Genomic DNA, 21637 nt, shown 5'->3' with positions numbered 1-21637 from the left:
ACAGGGGAACCTGGGGTGCTGCAGTCCCTGGGGCTGCAGCAAGTCAGACATAACTTAGGCCCCTAACAACAATACCAGAAGAGGATTTCTCTTCACGGATGATTCCGTGGAAGGCGTAGCAGTTGAGAAAAGGTGTAATTTAGGATGTTAGAATTCCATAGCTGGACCTAACTTTGCAGTCTACTTGTTACAACTGTGGCCCAGAAGCTAACATTCTGAAGGCCCCTCAGCTAGTGATGTCAATGTGGGCACCCTGTTCATCCTCAAGTTCTTTGCTTTTTCCAAAACCGTGCGTGCGTGCTGCTTATTCCGCAGGTAAGTGAGAATATAAATATCTGTTTAGTTACTGATAGTAAGTCTAATTTAGTAGATTAACTCTAAATTCACTATGCCAGTAAGGCTACTCTTTATTGGGACGTGCCTAAGTTTATCATGCCACCTTAAGTGGATCTTCCTTAGCGCGGCGCCCGGGGCAATCGGATCCTCCCTCCGGGTTTACAAAACGATCCTAGAGACAGCCCGCTAGTCCTCCTACCTGTCCGCCGGTCAGTGTATCCGTCCGCCCCTCCGCGCGTCCGCCCCTCCGTCCGTGCGCGCATCCCTCCGCCCCTCCGCGCGTCTGCCCCTCCGTCCGTGCGCGCATCCCTCCACCCGTGCGCGCGTCCCTCTGCTCCGCCGCCCCTCCGCCCCGCGCTGGGAGGCGAGGGTTGGCTGTTCCCCGGCCTGCGGCTCCTAGCCGCACCCGTTTCCCCGCGCGGCTGGCAGAGGTGCGACTGAGCAGGCGCTCGCCGCAACTTTTCCTTCTTCGTGAACGGAGTGACCAAGACGACTTCGCAGAGTTCTGCAGAAGGTGCCCAGAGACCTAAGAAGGGGAACGTGCGCCCTTAGTTAAATACGCCTATAGTTCGGTCTGGACGCGAGAGAATACACTTTCCACCCACTTCTTAGGCGCTGCTCGCTCTTAAGACGGAAAAGGACCAAAGAGGAAGTTCGAGGCCGCCGGTAAGGCTAGGCTGCGGCAATGGCGAAGAGGGCGGCTGGCAGCGTGCGGTGGGGCTCCGTGTGGCTGCTCCGCGTTCTGGTGTTGGTGCTGGAGCGCTTCCAGCTCATCGCAGGTAGGACGTGAGGGAGAGGAGGGAGGGAGGAGGGGTAGCGGTCGCTAGGCGGTGAGGTCGCGGTCGGCTGGGTTAAGGGGCACGAATAACCCCGAGGTCGCTTTCGGAAAATGCTGATTCATTTACTGAACAATTACATACTGATCCCTGCTTTGTGCAGAGTCGCCTCATGTAGGAGCCTGACAAGTGTTTCCTCAAGTTTGTGCTCTGGTGTTCTGTAAACTTCTTTCTGTCTAGCATCATGCTAGTTGCTGGAACTGAGGGAAAAAATAAAAATTGTGAAATGAGATTACTCCGGGACTTTCCTGGTTGTCCAGTGGTTGAGACTACACTGCAGGAGGCAAGGGTTCAATTTCTCTTGGGAGGGCGCTAAGATCCTGCATGCCACCCGTGGTGGCCAAAAACAAAAAACACTCAACAGAAACCTCTTCAACAGGGGAGAAGGAATTGGGCCATGGATCATACTAGCTGAGAGTCCCTTAAATTCCCTTTAAAAAGAAAAGGAAATAGACTCCACCTGCATATCTTGACTTCACTAAAGTCTTTACTGAGAGTGCATGGGTGTAACCGAAAGTGGGGTCCACCTGTTGGTCCCTCAAAATCCAGTGAAGAGGCCAGGTTGGTGGAAAGGAAACTGCTTTATTTTGGATATTGGTGGATTGGCTGGGTGGATGGGGTGGGGGTGGGTTTGGTGGGGGAAGGAAGAAACAAAGTTTGAGGATTTTATATGGATTAATGAGGGGCCATGAACTAAGGAGTTTTGTATCTGAGGATGCCCCCCTTGACCTGCCCCCCCCCCCGCAAAAAAAAGGGGAAGATGTTTCCAATCACATGATTGTGTTTTCGAGTACCAGGAGTATGTTTCTTTCAAGGGTCTTTCATAACCTTCTCTTGTTGCCGCAGGTTTACTGCAAGTGGAGATGGCAGGGACGACTCAGATGGTTTTCTTGAATGAAAATGTGACTATCTTTTGCAAGATCCCTGGTTCCCCACACCTGGACATCAACAGTATGGGTATCACCTGGTTTCAGAAGACTCGAGAGTCTGAAACCCCCACCAAACTATTTGAGTATTTCGGAAACCACAGGGAAGCATCCCAGCGTGGAGCCTGTGTGTCTCTACCGAGTCTGCAGAGGGGAGATGCCTCATTGCAGCTGCCTGGTGTCCGGCTGGAGGATGCAGGGGAGTACCGCTGTGAGCTGGTGGTTACTCCTCAGAAGGCACAGGGGACTGTCTGGTTGGAGGTTGTAGGTGAGTGCCTGAGGGCGTGCCCTGTGGTTCTCATGGTGATTGGGGCTTGCGGTGGAGATGTGGATGGGCTGAGTGGAGCAGAGGTCTAGAGCGTGGGCCTAGGAGTCGAATAGACATAGGTTTAAGTCCAGGACTTCTGTGGACTTCTTAACAACTTTGGGCAAGTTTTTAATCATGCTGAAACTCTAAACACATGTAATAGTATTTTTACTGAGAGAATTGATTGTAGGGAAGTGGCTTGGGAAAATGCAGGTAAGCTAGCTAGTAGGAAGTTGTTGTATAGCACAGGGAGCTCAGCTCGGTGTTCTGAGATGCCCTAGAAGGGTGGAATGGGGGTGGGGTGGGGTGAAGGGGCTCAAGAGGGAGGGAATATATGTGTACATAGAGCTGATTCACACTGTAACACAGCAGAAACTAACACAACACTGTAAAGCAATTATACTCCAACTAAAAAAATTTTTTTAATGCAGGTAAAATGCTCAGTATAGAGCTTAGTCTTTTTAAAGTAGCAATAAAAGATACTCACAGTAATTAGATAATTTCCCTGGTATGTCTATAGTTAGCCTTCTGAAAGGTAGCTGGGGAAGGAGAGAGATTGCACTCTGGTTCCATGGGTCTGAATCCTATTCTGTCTGAGTTTGCTGCTTCCAAACTGAGTGATTGGTCAGCCATTTAACATCTTTACCTGTAAATTTTCTCACTCAAAATGAGGTGACAAGTCTTACCTGCCTCATAGTGGTCCGAGGATTACATAATGTATGAAAATGCTCAGCCAGTACTGTTTTGAGCCAGGTGCTCAGTCAAGACTTACAACAGCAGCATTCTTCCCTAAACACCTTTTTGAACTCCTCTTTCTGCTATTATAAGTAGGTTGGATTCTCTGTGGATGGGTTTGGGGCTGCCATAACTGAAAACACTACTGACTGGGTGGCTTATACAACAGAAATTAATTTTTGCACGATTCTGGAGTCTAGAAGTCTGAGATCAAGGTGACAGTAGGGTTGGTTTCTTCTGAGGCCTCTTTCTTTGCCTTGTTGGTGGTTGTCTTTTTCCCATGTTTGTGCATCCTAATCTCCTTCTGTAAAGACATGAGTCAGATTAGGGCTCAACCTAATGATTTCTTTTTAACTTACCAACAACCTCAGTAAAAACCCTATCTCTCAGCTTTTGCTTGTCTGTAAAGCTTTTGATTTTTCCTTCATATTTGAATGAGATCCTTGCTGGGTACAGTAATCTGCGCTGTAGGTGTTTCTCTTTTATCACTTTAAGTATATCCTGCCATTCCCTTCTAGCCTGAAGAGTTTCTATTGAAAGATCAGCTGTTATCCTTATGGGAATCCCCTTGTGTGTTATTTGTTGCTTTTCCCTTGCTGCTTTTAATATTTGCTCTTTGTTAATTTGATTAATATGTGTCGTGGGGTGTTTCACCTTGGCTTTATCCTGTTTGGGACTCTCTGGGTTTCCTGGACTTGGGTGGCTATTTCCTTCCCTATTTTAGGGAAGCTTTCTATGATTACCCCCTCAAGTATTTTCTCTTGGCCTTTCGTTTTGTCTTCTTCTTCTGGGACTCCTATGATTTGAATGTTGGGGCATTTAACATTGTCCCAAAGGTCTCTCAGGTTGTCCTCATTTCTTTTAATTCTTTTTTCCTCTCTGCTTCACTTATTTCCACCATTCTATCTTCCATCTCACTTATCCTATCTTCTGCCTCAGTTATTCTACTTTTGGTTCCCTCCAGAGTGCTTTTGATCTCAGTTATTGCATTATTCATTATTGATTGACTTTTTTATTTCTTCTAGGTTCTTGTTGAACTTTTCTTGCATCTTCTCAATCCTTGTCTCCAGGCTATTTATCTGTAACTCTTATTTTGTTTTTGAGATTTTGGATCATCTTTACTATTCTGAATTCAGGTAGACCCCCTATCTCCTCCTCTTTTGTTTGGTTTGGTGGGCTTTAACATGTTCCTTTACCTGCTGAATATTTCTCTGCCTTTTCATCTTGTTTAGGTTGCTGTGTTTGGGGTGGCCTTTCTGAAGGCTGGAAGTCTGTGGTTCCTCTTTATTGTGGAGGGTCCTCCCTGTGGGTGGGGTTGGACGAGTGGCTTGTCAAGGTTTCCTGGTTAGGGAAGCTTGTGTCTGTGTTCTGGTGGGTGGAGCTGGATCTCTTCATCTGGAGTGCAATGAAGTATCCAGTAGTGAGTTTTGAGGTGTCTATGGCTTTGGTGTGACTTTTGGCTGCCTGTTTTTTTTGTACTCAGGGTTATTTTCCTGCTTTGTTGGAGAATTTACTTGGTATGTCTTGCTGTGAAACTTGTTGGCTCTAGGGTGGAGCTTGGTGTCACTGTAGGTATGGAGGCTTTTGGATGAGCTCTTGTCAATTATTGTTCCCTGGAATCAGGAGTTTTCTGGTGTTCTCAAGTTTTGGATTTAAGCCTCCTGCCTCTGGCTTTCAGTCTTATCCTTACAGTAGCCTCAAGACTTCTCCATCCATACAGCATCAGTGAAAAAACATCTAGGTTAATGGTGAGAAGATTCTCCACCATGGGTGACACCCAGAGAGGTTCACAGAGGTACATGGAGAAGAGAAGAGGGAGGAGGGAGATAGAGGTGACCAGGAGGAGAGGAGGGGCAGTCAAAAGGAGAGAGACCAGGCTAGCCTGTGATCAGTTCCCTAAGTGTTCTCCACAGCCTGAACACCCAGAGAGCTTCACAGAGTTAAGTAGAGAAGAGAAGGGGGAGGGAGGAGATAGAGGTGACCTGGGGAGAAAAAGGAGAGTCAAAAGGGGAGAGAGCAAGCAAGCCAGTAATCACACGCCTGAGTAAAAATGGGAACTGAAGATTGGATTCTTAAAGGTACAGAATTGATAACAAATACCAGAAAGCAAAGATTAAAATCTAGAGAAGAGGTTAGACTCTCAAAAATACAATATTAAAGACACAAAACAAAATGGCAAAAATTATTTTAAAAAAATATGAAATTTGCTTTAAAAATAGGGTCTGTTTTTGCAAGGTAATAGTAGATTATAAAAATGAAAATTAAAGGAGTAATAAAGAACTTAAAAATTTAAAAAAATTAAAAAAAAATAATAGTAAAATATATCTAGGAGTTTTTCTGGAGCTGTTGAGGGCAGTGTGGGGTCAGTTCAGTTGCAGATAGTTCCTTGTTCCAGCTTATAGTTTTTCTCAACCTCTATAGGCCCCTTCCAATGCTTAGTCAATGCTAACTACAGGGTTTTAATCTGTTGCACCTGTCACTTCCAAAGTGGTTCCCTCTTTGTTTATTTTGGTTTCCTCTGTTTGCAAGTCTCTTCAGTGAATACGTTCTGCCCTGACACAAAGGGGCGAAGGTGGTCAGTTATTTAGGCTTACTTGTTCAGTTGTGCTGTGGGGAGGGAGGAACACTGAAAACAAATATCGCTGGCGTGCATGGGGAGTGCTCGCAGTGTATGGACCACACTGGGTCTGCCCCAGCTCACAGCGCATGTGCTTATATGACCCAGCAATCCCACTGCTGTGACACCGAGGAAACCAGAATTGAAAGAGACACGTGTACCCCAGTGTTCATCGCAGCACTGTTTACAATAGCTAGGACGTGGAAGCAACCTAGATGCCCCTCAGCAGACGAATGGATAAGAAAGCTGTGGTACATATACACAAAGGAATATTACTCAGCTATTAAAAAGAATGCATTTGAATCAGTTCTAATGAGGCAGATGAAATGAGCCTATTATACAGAGTGAAGTAAGTCAGAAAGAAAAACACCTATACAGTATATTAACGCATATACCTCGATAGCATATTAAAAAGCAGAGACATTACTTTGCCAACAAAGATCCGTCTAGTCAAGGCTATGGTTTTTCCTGTGGTCATGTATGGATGTGAGAGTTGGACTGTGAAGAAAGCTGATCGCTGAAGAATTGATGCTTTTGAGCTGTGGTGCTGGAGAAGACTCTTGAGAGTCCCTTGGACTGCACGGAGATCCAACCAGTCCATTCTAAAGGAGATCAATCCTGGGTGTTCATTGGAAGGACTGATGCTAAAGCTGAAACTTCAATAATTTGGCCACCTCATGCAACGAGTTGACTCACTGGAAAAGAGTCTGATGCTGGGAGGGATTGGGGGCGGGAGGAGAAGGGGACGACAGAGAATGAGATGGCTGGATGGCATCACCGACTCGATGGACATGAGTTTGAGTGAACTACCGGAGTTGGTGATGGACAGGGAGGCCTGGCGTGCTGTGATTCATGGGGTCGCAGTGTCGGACACAACTGAGCGACTGAACTGAACTGAACTGAGTGGAATTTAGAAAGATGGTAACAATGACCCTATATGTGAGACATCAAAAGAGACACAGATGTGAAGAACAGACTTTTGGCCTCTGGGAGAAGGCGAAGGTGGGATGATTTGAGAGAATAGCATTGAAACATGTATATTATTACATGTGAAATAGATCGCCAGTCCAGGTTCAACGCATGAGACAGGGCACTCCGGGCTGGTGCATGGGATGACCCTGAGGGATGGGATGAGGAGGGAGTTGGGAAGGGGTTCAGGATGGGGAACACATGTACACCCATGGCTGATTCATGTCAATGTATGGCAAAAACCACTACAATATTGTAAAGTAATTAACCTCCAATTAAATTAATAATAAAAAAAACCCCTATCTCTAAATATAGTCACAGTCTGAGGGAATAGGTTTGCTGCTGCTGCTGCTAAGTCACTTCAGTCGTGTCCGACTCTGTGTGACCCCATAGACGGAAGCCCACCAGGCTTCCCCATCCCTGGGATTCTCCAGGCAAGAACACTGGAGTGGGAATAGGTTTAGGCTTCAACATATGAATTTGGGAGGGGGTACAATTCAGTGTAACTGGGGGGCAGTATCTGTGAGCCCTCTGCAATTTCACTGAAGACTTGGAATGTTTGTACATAACAATTTTGGAGGTGGGGATGTATATTAGAATTCCTCTGCAACTGATAGCCTAAAAGTTTTTTTTTCTTTCAAAAATTAAATAGAGTTTATTTTTTTAGAAGAGGTTTAGATTTATGGAGAAATTGCAAAGATAGTACAGAGTTCCCATATTACTCTTGCCTCCACACCCGTCTTGCCCTATTAACATTTGCATTTATGCTATATTTTTATAATTAATGAACCAATATTGATACATTATTATTTATTAAAGTCCATAGTTTATTTGCTTCTAGCTTATTCGGTAAAAATCTGCCTGCAGTGGGGGAGACCCGGGTTGGATCCCTGGGTCGGGAAGATCCTCTGGAGAAGGAAATGGCAACCCACTCCAGTATCCTTGCCTGGAAAATCTCATGATCACAGGAGCCTGGTGGGCTGCAGTCCATGGGGTTGGAAAGAGTAGGGCACGACTGAGTGACTAACACTTAAGTAGTTTATTCAGATTTCCTTAGTTTTTTTTCTCCTGATAATTTTCTTTGCTCTGAAGGCTACTTTTTTCAAAAATAGTTCTATTTAATTATTTGTTTTTGGGTGTGCTTGGTCTTCATCGCTCCATGGACTTTTCTCTAGTTGTGGCAGATAGGGGATGCTTCTCATTGCAGGGGCCTCTCATTGTGGAGCATGGGCTCTAGGGCACATGTGCTTAATCATTATTTGAAAGTCCCTATCTGATAATTCCAAAATCTGTGTCATTCCAGAGTTTGGGTCTGATGCTTGCTTTGTCTTTTCATACTTTTTGGCATGCCTTGTGATTTTTTGTTGAAAACCAGATATTACGTATCAGATATTAGGAACTGAGGTGAATCGGCTTTTGGTATGAGAATCTGTGTTTCTTTGGCTAGGAGTTGGACTATGTTTAATGTTAATGCTGTACCTGTAGGTGCCAGAGACTTCAGTTCCTTCTGGTGTCTTTACCCACCTGCCTTGTTTTCTTTGAGTTTCTTCACGAACTCCTTCTGAAATAGAGCCTGTGTTTAACAGCTCTCTCAGTTGTAATCTACTGTTATCATTCTGGGGCTCTGTTGATATAGTGGTAAGGTGTCATAGAGGGGCAGCTGTTTATAATTTTCTGATTAAATCTCATTCTTTGAGTTGCCTGAGCCCCTAGACTGTCTCACCTTCACAAGTGTTTCTAGGTGAGACAGGAAGGCTAGAGGGGGCTGGAGTTGGCTAAACATCACTATCCCAGGTCAGATAAGACTTTGGCAAATTCTTTTCCCTTGAGAGCATCCTTTATTGTGGAGAATGCACTGGGTGTGTATACATATATTTATATATATAATTTTTATTTAATTACTCAGTTTTGACTGCTCTGGGTCTTTGTTGCTGTGCATGGGCTTTCCCTAGTTGCAGCAAGTAGGCGCTCCTCGCAGGCTGTGGTGTGTGCGCTTATTACAGTGGCTTCTCTTGTTGCAGAGCACAGGCTCTAGGGCGCACAGGCTTCAGTGGTTGTGGTACATGGGTTTAGTTGCTCTGCAGCAATGTGGAATCTTCCCAGACCAGGGATCATGCCCGTGTCCCCTACATTGGCAGGTGGATTGTTGACCCCAGGACCACCAGGGAGTCCTGGGTATATTTTGAAATAGTTAACTTTTCTTCTCTTCCCTGCTCAAAACAGGAGGGGATTTTTCTTGAATCTTCACAGTTGAGAGCCTGGTGGGATTCTTGGAGGTACAACTCATGAAAGTGTGTGGCCCCGTCTAAGGCTGGGCCTCTAGGAGATTTTTACTTTCAACCTAGTCCACACTTATCCTTTAGCAATTTGTCAGAGTTAGTGCTTGTGTAAGTCAACCAGTTTATTACTCTAGTACCTTCTGCTTAAGGTTTTATGATCTTGGCCGTGATTCCCTCAATCTCTGTTGTTTACAGGGTGATGGTTTGCCCTGTCACCTCAATTCTCTGATGAATCTAAGAAAAGCTGTGGATTTTCAGTTTGTTCAGCTCAGCTTTCTTTCCTGTTCCAAGGATAGAAATGATGACTTTCAAGATCATTACATGTGAGAGGGTAAGCCAGAGGTCAGTAGTGCCTTTAAGAATGCAGCTTATTTTCCTTTCACAAAAATGTAGCCAATCCAGGGCAGATATGGCAGTGCTCTGATCATCTGGGACCCAGGATCCTTTTATCTTGTCATTTTGCTGTCCTCAACCTGCATTTCCACCTTGTGTTTAGAAACGGCTTCTCTGTCCCCAGCCACGACATACTATGAAGTGGAGGGGGAGAGACACTGTTCTTTTCTTTAAGATGCCCTTGTTATTTCAGGATACTTCTTAGAAGTTGCTCTCACCACTTCTGATTACAATCAAACTTGCAAACCCTTTGTTCACATGACTACACCCAGCTGCAGAGGAGGGTGGGAAAAGTAGCTTTAACTTGGAGGTGTCATGGAAGATTGGAGACTGGCAGCAATTAGCAGTCTCTGCCCACATCAGTGTTTATTCCAAGGGTTTCCTCAGATTCCCAAAGGTATCTATGACACAGAGGGGCTTCAGAAACTCTGCGTTATAAAACTTCCTGAGATTTGGGGTCACAGCATATCAGTACCCCGCTGGTACTGGGACCAGCGTACTCAGAACACTTAGTCTAAGCAGAATACCATTCAGTATACTTCGCTTTCCTAAAGGCTTGCCATGGGTCTGACATTGAACTGATAATAAGCAAATCTCTACCTACCCTCAGAGAATGATTTCTCTCCCCTGGCAGCTCAGCCAGTCAGCAACTTATCTGAACAAGTCATGGTGACAGATAACAAGGACAAACATATTTTGTGTACATCAAGTGGGTTCTACCCAGAGGATATTAACATCACATGGAAAAAGTGGACCCAGAATGATCCCCAGTTCCGGGAATTTTCTAAGAACATCACCACTGACCACATAGTCAAGAATGAGGATGGTACATTTAATATCACTAGCCACCTGAGGCTGAAGCCATCTCTGGAAGACAATGGGACCATCTATCAGTGTGTGGTATGGCATGTATCCTTGCCCACAATCCAGAGTTTCAACTTCCACTTGATTCTGCATCCAGGTAAGCATCTTCCTGGACATTTCCCTTACTCTTCATCTTGAGGGGAGTATCATATAAACTTTGGTTATATAGGGAAGGGGAGAAAGATTAGTCTGATTTAGCTCAGCCACTCCAGTACTCTTGCCTAGAAAATCCCATGGATGGAGAAGCCTGGTAGGCTGCAGTCCGTGGGGTCGCTAAGGGTCGGACACGACTGAGCGATTTCACTTTCACTTTTCACTTTCACACATTGGAGAAGGAAACGGCAACCCACTCCAGTGTTCTTGCCTGGAGAATACCAGGGACGGGGGAGCCTGGGGGGCTTCCGTCTATGGGGTCACACAGAATCGGACACGACTAAAGTGACTTAGCAGCAGCAGCAGCAGCTCAGCCCCAGAGTCAGCAGTCCAGATTAGGTCCCTAAGCCAGGACAGATGGTATAATAGGTAGACAGATGGTCTAATAGGTGACCTGGCTTCTATGGTCATGGCTCTGGTCCTCGGTGGGGATGACCCTGTTGGTCCAATGCATCTGCATAAAGCTGAGAGAGGTAATGAAGGCAGAGGCTGACTGGTGGCCCTGAGGGATGTGGTCTGGGTGTGCCAGATGGGGCTTGAGATGATCCTGAAGGGCGAGAGAAATTGTTCTTGAAAGTAAAGACTAGGGATTGTGTAGGTGGTGTGTACACAGATGTGTTTAGGGTATCTCAGAAACACGGGGACTGTGAAATTGAAATATGCTTTGTGTGTTTGGTATCAGGGATTTGTCTGGGCTGGGTGATATGTGTATATCTTAGCCCATTGTTGTTGGTTAGTTGCTAAGTTGTATCCAACTCTTTTGTGACCCCATGCACTGTAACTCGCCAGGCTCTTCTGTCCATGGGATTTCCTAGGTAAGAATATGGAAGTAGATTGGCAGGCAGATTCTCTACCATCACCAGTCACCAGGTAAGCCCTCTTAGTCCACATGGACTGCTGTAACAAATTGCCACAGACTGGGTGGCTTATAAGTGCCTCCTCAGGTGCTGCAGTGGTAAAGAATCCGCCTGCCAATGAAGGAGATGCGGGTTCAGTCCCTGGGTTGGGAAGATCCCCTGGAGAAGGAAATCGCAACCCACTTCGGTATTTTTACCTAGGAAATCCCATGGACCAGAAGAGCCTGATAGGCTACAGTGCATGGGATCGCAAAGAGGCAGCCACGACTGAGTGAGCGTGCACATGCACGCATGCGGGTGGCTGATAAGCAACAGCACTTCATTTCTCACAGTTCTAGAGGCTGGAAGCCCAAGATTAGTGGCCAGCATGGTTGGGTGAGAGCCCTTTTGCAGGCTTCAGACTTCTCATGCTATCCTCACAAGGTGGAAGGGGTGAGGGATCTCTCAAGGTCCTCCTTTATAGGGCAATGATCTCACTCCTGAGTGCCCTACCCTCATGACCTGATCACCTCCCCAAAGCGCTGTCTCATAATGCTGTCATACTGGGCATTAAGATTTCAGCATTCAGATTTTGAGGGGAGAGTGACATTCAGTCTGTAGCGGATGGTATAGTGGTGTGGAAGCTTTAAACGTGCACAGCGTGTGCATATTGTATGTGGTGTTTGATATTGCTGTATTTCTGATAGTGCTAAACAGGCTGTTTGACGTCTGGAGATGTAAGTGATAGGATGGAGGAGGGCAGAGACACGTGATAGAGGGTGGTGGTACTATCTCTGACAGAAGATGGCATACAATCACACAGATCCTAGAAGCAGTCACGTGATCTCTTTGGCCCCTGCCAGTAGGCTTCCTCCTAACGTTTTCTTCCTTCTTTCTGCAGAATCTGAGAAGAAATCTGACTGGTTCTATATTGGAATGAGTGTATTATTCATTATTGGACTGATCATACTTTTATATTTTTTTTCTTAAGAAAAGGTAAGGTGCTCCAAAGCAAAGTTCAGCCTTGTGTTTTGGAGTAGGCTCTGGGAGTTCAGAATTCATGGCCAGTGCATGTATTGGAGAGCTCTCAGGATTGATGCTGGGGTGTTCTAAGTATATTCATGATGTGTGGCTTTTTTTGATGTGTTGGGGAGGAACTGTGTCATCTGGTCTCCATGTAGTGGCCTGGGACTCTGGGAAGATGTGCTGTAAAGCCCCTCTGCCTCCTCCTGATGAACCAGCTCACTGTGAATCAGGCCTGACCTCGTTGTTCACACCAGGCCCATGAGTGATACATGAGCTGCAGTATTGCTGTCACATATAGAGTCCATGGCTCAAAGAGGGGATTTCCTTCCCCACCATTTGCGCATATTTTATTAATAACTCAATGGGATAACTTACCACCCAGATTATATTGGTTTAACCAAGAATTTCCAACCCTAGTGAGGGTGTTTCCAAACATGTTATTCCCTATGGTCCAAATAGCAAATAAAACAACTCAAACTGTTGTCGAGGCCAGTTTAAATGCATTAGTTAAATGCTTTTGGGTAATAAAATTGTCCCCAATTATTTACAGGCCTGCCAACACAGAATCTGTGCAGTAGCTAGTATATCTTATTATAAATGCTTTTGGAAAAGCAGACCAATCCATTCATCAAGAAAAAAGGCTGTTTGTCTAAAGTTGGCCAACAGATTCATAGGACTGACTTACTCTTCTGATTTAACCTGGGTCAGTGAAACGCTGGAAAAGGTGCTTGCTGGAGGATGCGGAGAGAGGGTCTGCTCTCAGTGCTGTGTCATGAAGAGTTGGACTATTGTCTGTAGTCCGCCAGGCTCCTCTGTCTGTGGAATTTTCCAAGCAAGAACACTGGAATGGGTTGCCATTTCCTTCTCCAGGCGTTCTTCCCAACACAGAGATCGAACCCAAGTCTCCTGCATTCCAGGTGGATTCTTTACCGCTTGAGCCATTGGGGAAGCTAGAGGATGAGAGACACTGTAATCAGAGACTTCTGGAGGATAAGAGACCCTCGAAGCTGGAACTGGATCAGATGACCGCTTTCTCAACGCATCAACAAATCTAGCTAAGATCATCAGTGCCAACAGAACGACTCTTGAGTGCATGAGACTTATTTTTCAAAGCCACTTGAAAAATAAAGCAATAGAGTGGCTTGTTACACAGCAAAAGCTGACTGATACAACTCTTCTGGAAGCTGGATTTTGACCCAAAAGTGTGGTTGCCATGGAGATGTGCTGCTGAGACCCCCTTCAAGAGACAGCCTGCTATGAAGAGGGTACTTAGCCACCATGTTCTATCTATGGCATCTCAGGCATCTGCTGTAGTTTTCAGGTTTACTTGCAAGCTAATGCCATGCTATCCCTCACTTATCCCTTCTTCCTCCCTTCACAGATAGCAGACCTGTGTCAAAGTTTCAGTCAGGACTGTACTTTATTTCCCTCTGATTTACCCTGTATTTATTTATCTTCTCTTCCCCAATAACAATGGCATAGTGGGAAAAACTGGAATTGATCATGAAGTAAGAGTACACAGAAGCAGGGTTACGTAATGAATTGTGTGGTTGCATATGCACTGTGTATCACTGCTTCAGTTATTGGCATCAGTTCCTGGAGGGACCTGAGGACAGGGGAAAGACAGAAGTTTACACTCCTGTACCCAAGTGGCCAGTCTAGGTGGCCTGCCTTTCCCATCACTCCAGAGTGGAAATAGAGTTGGGTGTAGGAGAGATGAAGATATACGATGCCCAAGCAGGTGGACCTGGCTGAGAGATGCCGATTGTAGGGAAAGAGCAGTTGGCAGCGGCAGAAGTCAGGCTCTCTCTCGTTCCACGGCCTCTCGCTCTTGCCCCACGTTTGGTAAATAATGATTATGTAAGAGCTGAGATCACTTATAGCACTGTGCATGCACGTCATCAGGTACTTCTTGGCCACAGGCTGCTTTTGTTCTGTAAGTATATATAAGCTCCGCCTGAAAAGCCCTGGAGGCTGCATTAAGTCTACATTACGGCTGTGTTAAAGTTATGTTATGGCTGCTGCTATGGGTGCTGTGCCAGTCAGGAGAGAATACATGTGTCTGCAGTTCCTACGGCTCCTTGTGTCTTCTTCCAGCCTCTTAGTTCACACCTCCCCTACCCTGGGTTCAGCGAACTGTGCATACAATGAGATACAGCAAGATAGCTGGTATAGTCAGCAGGATACAGAGAGACACCAATACTCTAGGTTCTAATGCAACAAACTCACTCTCTGGAACCCAGTTCTGACTCTAATCCCATTGTTTGGCCTTTCCCCCACTCCTTTCAAGTTGGAACAGATCTGTTGTTATTCAAGCCTACCCTAATCTGGGGTCAGCAGCATGCATGTCTTCTTCCTCCAGGTCTTCTGCACGTCTTAGTACAATAAGGTGTCTGACACTGGCCCTGGTGAGACCTCAGAGGTGAACCCAGAGATTTATGGGGAGCCAGAGCTACTCTTTGCAGCAAGCACTCTAGGAAAGTTCTCCCTAAGAAAAGATATTGGAGAGGAACTCAAGAGCAGGACAGAGCTGAGAGAATGATACACGAGGAGAGTGGGTTCATAGAAGCTGGCTGAGTCCTCCCCAGCAGAAAGATCAGAGGGCCACCTAGGTGGGCCACATGTGGGCTGTGTGGTGACTGGCTGGAGATGCCAAACCCAGAGGCATTAGGCCTGAGCAGTTTTCCATAATGTCTAAGTAGGCTAGTTTCTCCAGCCTAGCAATTCAGTTTCACTACTGGAAGAGGGTGGCTTGGCTTCCCTTCTCTGGTGAGCGCAGGACTGAGACCCAGGGCATGTGTCACAACACCTGCGTGAGTTGGAGACAGGGATGGCATATGTGCAACATCAGTCTGCACTGCCACCTGACTGGCTGGAGTTGGGGGAGCCTGCAAGGTAGGGACCCCAGTCCACATGAAGAAGGCAGAAAATGGAGGGTTCTTCATAGACACGAGTGGGAAAAAGTGTCAGTGAGGTGCTATAATAGGGAAGAAACTTTGTATTCTATTACAAGTTAACCAATAAAGGACTGTTGCCTATAAGGTTGAATTATACATAATGGCCCATCCCTGGGAAGCCTGCCTTCCAGGTAATGAGTATTGAGCTAAAATACCTTTATTTAGCTCAAACGAAACATCCTGATGACCTATGAATGACTGCAGAAAGGAAGAAATGAACACATCTCCTCTGGAGGATGACCAGAACCAGTAAAGATGTTTGATTTTTACTTCCGTTGCCTGAATTCTAACTCAGGCAAGATGGTTCTGAGGGGCATGAGTCCACCATCTTCCTGGGCTGCTGCTGCTGCTGTTGCTAAGTCACTTCAGTCGTGTCTGATTCTGTGTGACCCCATGGACGGAAGCCCACCAGGCTCCCCCGTCCCTGGGATTCTCCAGGCAAGAACACTGGAGTGGGTTGCCATTTCCTTCTTCAATGTGTGAAAGTGAAGTCGCTCAGTCGTGTCCGACCCTTAGCGACCCCACGGACTGCAGCCCACCAGGCTCCTCCATCCATGGGATTTTCTAGGCAAGAGTACTGGAGTGGCTTGCCATTGCCTTCTCCCTTCCTGGGCTACTGACTTTCTAAATAAAGTTGCTATTCCTTGCCCCAACAACTCGTCTCTTGATTTATTGGCCTCTCATGTGGCGAGCAGTATGAGCTTGGACTCAGTAGCAGTCCCTCTGGCTCCTTTGGTGTTTGGACATGATCTGGGCTGTCACTTATAGATGAGTCTGCATCAGTCTCAAATCTAGGACCTTCCTGAGTTACACTCTCCCTCTTGTCCTTGGTCTGGAGACCTCTCTCTGCTGGTGGTGGTTTTCGAGAGCAAGGTGGCACCCCTAGTAAAAGGTGATGCTCAGGCCATTGGGTTCGTGCAGTGGTGGGAAGGGAAAGCGCTTTGGTGTGAGACAGACTCAGGTCCGAATCTTGGGTCTGTCACCACTTACTAGCTGTATGATCTTAGCAAGTGACCCCCAAGTCCAATCCCATTTCCTCATCTGCAGATTTGGAGAAGACCTCCTTCCTCTGCACTGGACCACAGTGACATGAGACACATCCTTTCTGGGGGATCTGCACACAGGGTGTGGACGAGCTTAGACTGCTCCATCTGTTCTCACATGATGCCCTGGAGGCAGAATATCAGAAATAATTCTCACAATTTCCTGCTAGGCTGAGGGGAGGTTAGGGGAGTTCTGTCTATAGTTAGACAAGTGCCTTAAAGAGATGGGTGGCCCCAGAGGATGGGAGCACTGTTACTGGACAAGAACATCTGTGGGTTGGTCAAAGGAGGTCTGGTCCAGCTGCTCCCTCCATGCCGGAGCTTTTCAGCTTTTCCCTGCTGCTGCTGCTACTAAGTCACTTCAGTCGTGTCCGACTCTGTGCGACCCCATAGACGGAAGCCCACCAGGCTCCCCCTTCCCTGGGATTCTCCAGGCAAGAACACTGGAGTGGGTTGCCATTTCCTTCTCCAATGTGTGAAAGTGAAAAGTGAAAGTGAAGTCGCTCAGTCGTGTCCGACCCTTAGCGACCCCACAGACTGCAACCCACCAGGCTCCTCCATCCATGGGGTTTTCTAGGCAAGAGTACTGGAGTGGCTTGCTAGGGATCTCACAGGGTGAAAAGCCTAGGACTAGTGATTCTGATTTTCTGGGATCAAGTAGGTCTTGCCCGTGGCCAGCAGGTGGCGCTAAGCCCTCAGTTCTGCCATTTCACTATCACCAGCTGTTTAAAGGTGTATGAAGGAGTGGAGGAAGGTTGCTCTGAATGGTCCCCAAGGAAGGTGCTGCCCAGACGCTTCTCCTTAGTGAGTCTGGCCTCCTCCTCTGGTCTTAAGGACAGGTAGGCTGAGTCTTTAGACTAAGAACCAGGTACTGTCCCCAGAACCTTGGGCCAACTTTAAACAGCTTTCTCATCTCCTTCCTCTAAACCAGAAACAAGGCAGCACAGCAAAAAATCAGCTTTCGGGTGGGAGTGGGGGGGGTGTTTCTGTGGGTACAGGGACGGGGCATCTTAGAGCCTGAACCAGCAGCTCCTTCGTCCTTCAGCCCTGCCTCTGGAATAGCCTGGGACAAACTCTCACTGATCCAACCAAAGCCGTCTACAGGCCTCCTCACACTGCGCTATTGACCTTGACTTGTCCTGTACATTATTCATCATTCACTCATTCAGCACTTACTCAGAGACAGTCACAGTGCTCAATCAGGCACAGTCCCTGACCGCAAGGAGCCACGGACTGGGGAGTGGGGAGACAGACCCACAAACGCTGGCGAAAGCAGAACGCCCACAGGCACAGAGGAAGGGACAGGACCATCACTTTCCAGAGGAATCAGGGGAGGCTTCAAGGAGGCAGCATGGTGGCTTGGACTTTTATACATTTCCACAGGGAGAGATGAGGCCTGGACAGTCCAGGCAAAGGGAATAACATCATCTAAAGCTCAGAGGTAGGAAGATCAATGCTGTATGCAGGGAGCGGATATTGAGACTGCCAGGGTGGTGGGCAGTTACATAGGGTCCTGGCCAGAGAACAGCAGGCTGTAATGACTAGAAGTCAGGCAAAGCCTGAAATGACTGGTGATGGGTCTAGCCTTGACCAGAAGGTAATGGGGAACTACTGGAGGCACTTGCCACTGGAGAGAAAGAAGTCTTTTAAAAAGACCACTCTGGTGGCCACATGGTAGATGGAGTCCAGAGGGTTGAGACAGAGAAAGCAGCCCAGGTAATAGGTGCTGCCACAGCCCCTGTCATCAGGGTCTGAGCTGGATGGGGACACAGTGTAGAAGGTAAGTCCAGGCAGAGAAACTCCTCACTAGGGGACATATAATAGCACTTTCTGTCTTGGCATTTGCTTGCTCAGGTTTCTTATCTTGTAGCTGATTCAACAGCAGTCTCAACAGTTAACCATAGCACACACTATGGACGAGGCACTCAAGCATTTGACATGTGCTCTTCATTTACTCCTAAAGCAATTCTATGAGGTCGGTACTATTAGTAGCCCCACTTTATGGATGAGGCAACTGAAGCACACAAAGGTTACGTTAGGTGAAGCCTGAGAACTCGAGCCAGGGTGTGAACGAAAGCACTTGTTTTGAGAGCTAATGCTCCAGTCGTCACACTAAGGCCCATGACGTCCCCGCCTCTTTCCTTGAGCACCTCAGCCTTCCAGCAGATCCCTGGGAATGGAGGCAAAGCTCAGGGCTGTAAGCCTGATGAGTCCCCAATCGAAACGGGCAGACACGCTGGCAGGGCAGGGCTACCGGAGGCAGAGAAAGGAAGCGTTCCTGAATGGTGGAAGAGGACCAACCCCAGGTCTCTTTCTCGGCCTCCCAGCTAGGGTCCCTGGAGCCTCTGAAATGTGGCTGGCAGCAACCAGCCCCTGCCCTCCCTGCCCACCAGCAAGAACAGCCCAGAGTTTAGGTCACAAAGGCGTAGGCTTTATTGACGACAAAGAAGGCAGAATTCTGGGCAAGTACACACAGCACTGCTCCAAGAGTCCGGCTTGGGGTCAAGCTGGTCACAGTCAACGTCTTTTCTGCCTCAGGGACCTCACCCACCCCCACCAACCTGTGCTTTCCAACATTTCCTTTTCTCGCAATCCAATGGCTCTCTAAGGCCACCTTCTTGACAAAGTGAGTGGCAGCCACTGGTGGGGAGCCAGGCCAGAGCATAGGCCAGGCCTGTGGTGGGCCCAGGACCCTAGTCTCTCTCAGCTTCTTTCAGTCCACAGCCTCCCAGGGTGGGGGACAGAATGGGAACAGGCAGGTGCCGCAGCCATGGGCCATGGAGCCCCCATTAAAGAAGCTTTTGAGGTCAGAGGCAAGCAGCCTCTCTCTCCTCCCCGTGCCTGAGCAGGGCTCAGAAAGCTAAGCCACTCAGTGCCGTTTCTGCTGAACCTGCCCGGGGGGCAGGGGCTCGACATCTCCAGCCCTCCAGCTCGACTGTGCTCCCTCATCGCCTGCTCTCCCTAGCAGGCCAGGCCCACCCTTTCGTCCATCACTTTTTCAGGGACCAAGTAGGGGCTGGGGCCTCACCACAGGAATCTCTTGGGGCCACAGAAACAGGGCAGCAGGCCTCCAATTTGGGGCCTGTTCTTCCCCAGCCACCTGCCCAGCTTGTGGCCAGTCAGTCGTGGGGACCCAGGACTAGATGGAGACCCAATTTTAGGGCCTGACCCTTTCCACAGCTCTGTCAGTCTGGGGCAGGGGAGGGGGACGAGCCAGTCCCGAGTTGGGGCTGGGAGGAGCAGAGACAAAAATAACCCAGTGCAGGCTCCTGCTGAGGCCAGAAATAGAGTAGTGACAAGTGCCTTGTAACACTCTGGGCGAGCAGCAGGCAGGGAGGCTGAGCTGGAGGACCCAGCCTCACACCAGGTCCTGGCCTGGCTGAGGGGCCCACACCACATCCGCTCTACATACCATGCCACATTGGCGTGTGCACACATAAAGAGGGGGCCCAGAGGAGCAGAGCTCAGGACAGGGAGTCTGGAGAGATGCTGAACTTGGGCTTGGCCTTGGCCACGGCCATGCTGCGCTTGCGTAAGGGCCCGCGGGCGAGGGTCAGGACATCCAGCAGGCTGGGGTCCTCCTCAAGCTGGCGGGCAGTGCAGAGTGGTGTGGGCACTTTGATAGTGTTGCCAAACTTGGAGTAGTCCACGGTGTAGCGGCCATCCTCCTCGGCCACAATGGGTACAAAGCGCTGGCCCCACAGGATCTCGTCGGCCAGGTAGGAGGTGCGGGCCTGGGTGGTGATGCCCGTGGTTTCCACCACACCTTCCAGGATGACAATGATCTCAAGGTCCTGATGATGGTGCAGGTCGCAGGGCGCCAGGTCATAGAGCGGGCTGTTGGCGTCAATGACGTGGTAGATGATGAGCGGAGCCACCAGGAAGATGCTATTGCCGCCCACACCATTCTCCATGGGGATGTCCACCTGGTGGAGGGGGACCACCTCACCCTCAGGGCTGGTGGTCTTGCGTACCACCTGCATGTGGATGGTGGCGCTGATGATCATGCTCTTGCGGAGGTCGCCCACGCGCAGCATGAAGCAGAGGCGGCCGTGGCGCAGGGCGATGACCGCGTGCTTGCTGAAGATGAGGGTCTCAGCCCGCCGGTGGGCCTGGGCTGTCTTCATGAAGATGCAGCCCAGCATGATGGCGTTGATCATGAGCCCCACGATGTTCTGCACAATGAGGATCAGGATGGCCAGAGGGCACTCCTCGGTCACCATGCGCCCGCCGAAACCAATGGTCACCTGGACCTCAATGGAGAAAAGGAAGGCAGACGAAAAGGAGTGGATGCTGGTGACACAGGGCACAGCGGCACCCTCGCCAGGGGCCAGGTCACCGTGGGCAAAGGCGATGAGCCACCAGACCATGGCAAAGAGCAGCCAGCTGCACAGGAAGGACATGGTGAAGATGAGCAGCGTGTATGGCCACTTGAGATCCACCAGCGTGGTGAACACGTCCTGTAGGAAGCGGCCTTGCTCCCGGATGTTCTTGTGGGCCACGTTGCAGTTGCCGTTCTTAGACACGAAGCGGGCTCTCCGCTCACGGGCTCGGTATCGGGGCTCTGTGGGGTCCTCCGCTAGTCGCGTCAGCACATACTCCTCGGGGATGATGCCTTTGCGGGACAGCATGGCTCCAGGGACCACCAGGGAGAGGCCTCCCCCATGGAGGAGGGGGACAACCCCTGGCTGAGCCTTCTCCTTACTGTGGGGTTCCCACCCTGGGACCACCCTCAGTCTGCACTGGTCTTACTTCTGAGACGCCTCTCCAGCTAGACTCATCCTCACCTCCACCTGGCCCCTGCTTCACTTCCTTATACCAGCCTCACACCGCAGCCCACCTGCCCCACTGCCTACTGAATCACCTCTACTCTGCCTGTTCGCCACCCGGCGCTGGATCCCAGGTTAATTCTCCTCCACCCGCTGGCGACCCCTAGGCTTCTTCCTAGGACCCCTTCTCCCCACCAGCCTTCCTTCTCAACCCACCTCTCCCACCTGGGAAAGTCACACCTCCGGCTCTTACCGACCGATCAGACCTCACACAACGTCCACCGTGTGTCCCGTCTCGCCCATTTCCGCCCTGGGCTCCCCTCCAAGCTCCGGTTCCACACGGTCTCCCCTCCAGGTACGCTCCCTCTTTCCCCACCCCACCCCGCGGAGCGCTTTCGCCGATCTGCGATCCCCCTCCAGCTCTCGTCCTCTCTGTCTCCTTGGGATCCTGCGCCCTCCAGAGTCGCCAGTCCACCCGGCCCCACTCCAGATCCCCTCGCCCCGGCGCGACCCGGCGGGGCTCCACTGGGAGTCGCGGCGCCCCGGCCCCGCGCCCGCCGCACGCACGCCGGCGCCGCGCCCCCGCCCGCT

At 49.1% G+C, this 21637-nt stretch overlaps 2 protein-coding genes across 5 annotated transcripts; one reads left to right on the top strand and one right to left on the bottom strand.

The window, feature by feature from the left end:
• The first annotated feature begins 695 nt into the window (after window positions 1-695).
• Window positions 696-15880, top strand: NCR3LG1 (natural killer cell cytotoxicity receptor 3 ligand 1). Of its 4 annotated transcripts, none has more exons than XM_055423273.2 (5): window positions 696-1115; window positions 2019-2366; window positions 10033-10359; window positions 12153-12247; window positions 13195-15880. In XM_055423273.2, the coding sequence occupies exons 1-4, from the start codon at window positions 1022-1024 to the stop codon at window positions 12239-12241; spliced, it is 858 nt and encodes a 285-aa protein (XP_055279248.2). In that variant the 5' UTR covers window positions 696-1021; the 3' UTR covers window positions 12242-12247; window positions 13195-15880. The 4 variants fall into 4 exon arrangements, with proteins under 4 accessions (XP_055279248.2, XP_055279246.2, XP_055279247.2 ...); XM_055423271.2 differs by having other exon boundaries at window positions 12828-15880; XM_055423272.2 differs by lacking the exon at window positions 13195-15880 and adding an exon at window positions 12986-13094.
• A 2812-nt stretch (window positions 15881-18692) lies between these two features.
• On the bottom strand, window positions 18693-21636 carry KCNJ11 (potassium inwardly rectifying channel subfamily J member 11). The gene has a single exon (XM_055423270.2). It carries the CDS (start codon window positions 20906-20908, stop codon window positions 19742-19744), a length of 1167 nt encoding a protein of 388 aa, XP_055279245.1. The 5' UTR covers window positions 20909-21636; the 3' UTR covers window positions 18693-19741.
• Between the last annotated feature and the right edge of the window lies 1 nt (window position 21637).

Source organism: Moschus berezovskii, chromosome 14 (genome assembly GCF_049115385.1).
Source record: "Moschus berezovskii isolate FMDL1 chromosome 14, NW_MosBer_1.0, whole genome shotgun sequence".
Classification (NCBI taxonomy): Eukaryota; Metazoa; Chordata; class Mammalia; order Artiodactyla; family Moschidae; genus Moschus; species Moschus berezovskii.
The sequence above is the reverse complement of the archived record's forward strand: the minus strand, read 5'-3'. Positions and strand labels throughout refer to the sequence as shown.

Excerpts from the sequence above, each read along its gene's own strand:
- NCR3LG1 (XM_055423273.2), top strand. The coding sequence starts at position 1,022 with ATGGCGAAGAGGGCGGCTGGCAGCGTGCGGTGGGGCTCCGTGTGGCTG. Across the intron at positions 1,116-2,018 it reads GCGCTTCCAGCTCATCGCAG|GTTTACTGCAAGTGGAGATG; the intron begins GTAGGACGTGAG and ends TTGTTGCCGCAG. Across the intron at positions 2,367-10,032 it reads TGTCTGGTTGGAGGTTGTAG|CTCAGCCAGTCAGCAACTTA; the intron begins GTGAGTGCCTGA and ends CTCCCCTGGCAG.
- KCNJ11 (XM_055423270.2), bottom strand. The coding sequence starts at position 20,908 with ATGCTGTCCCGCAAAGGCATCATCCCCGAGGAGTATGTGCTGACGCGA.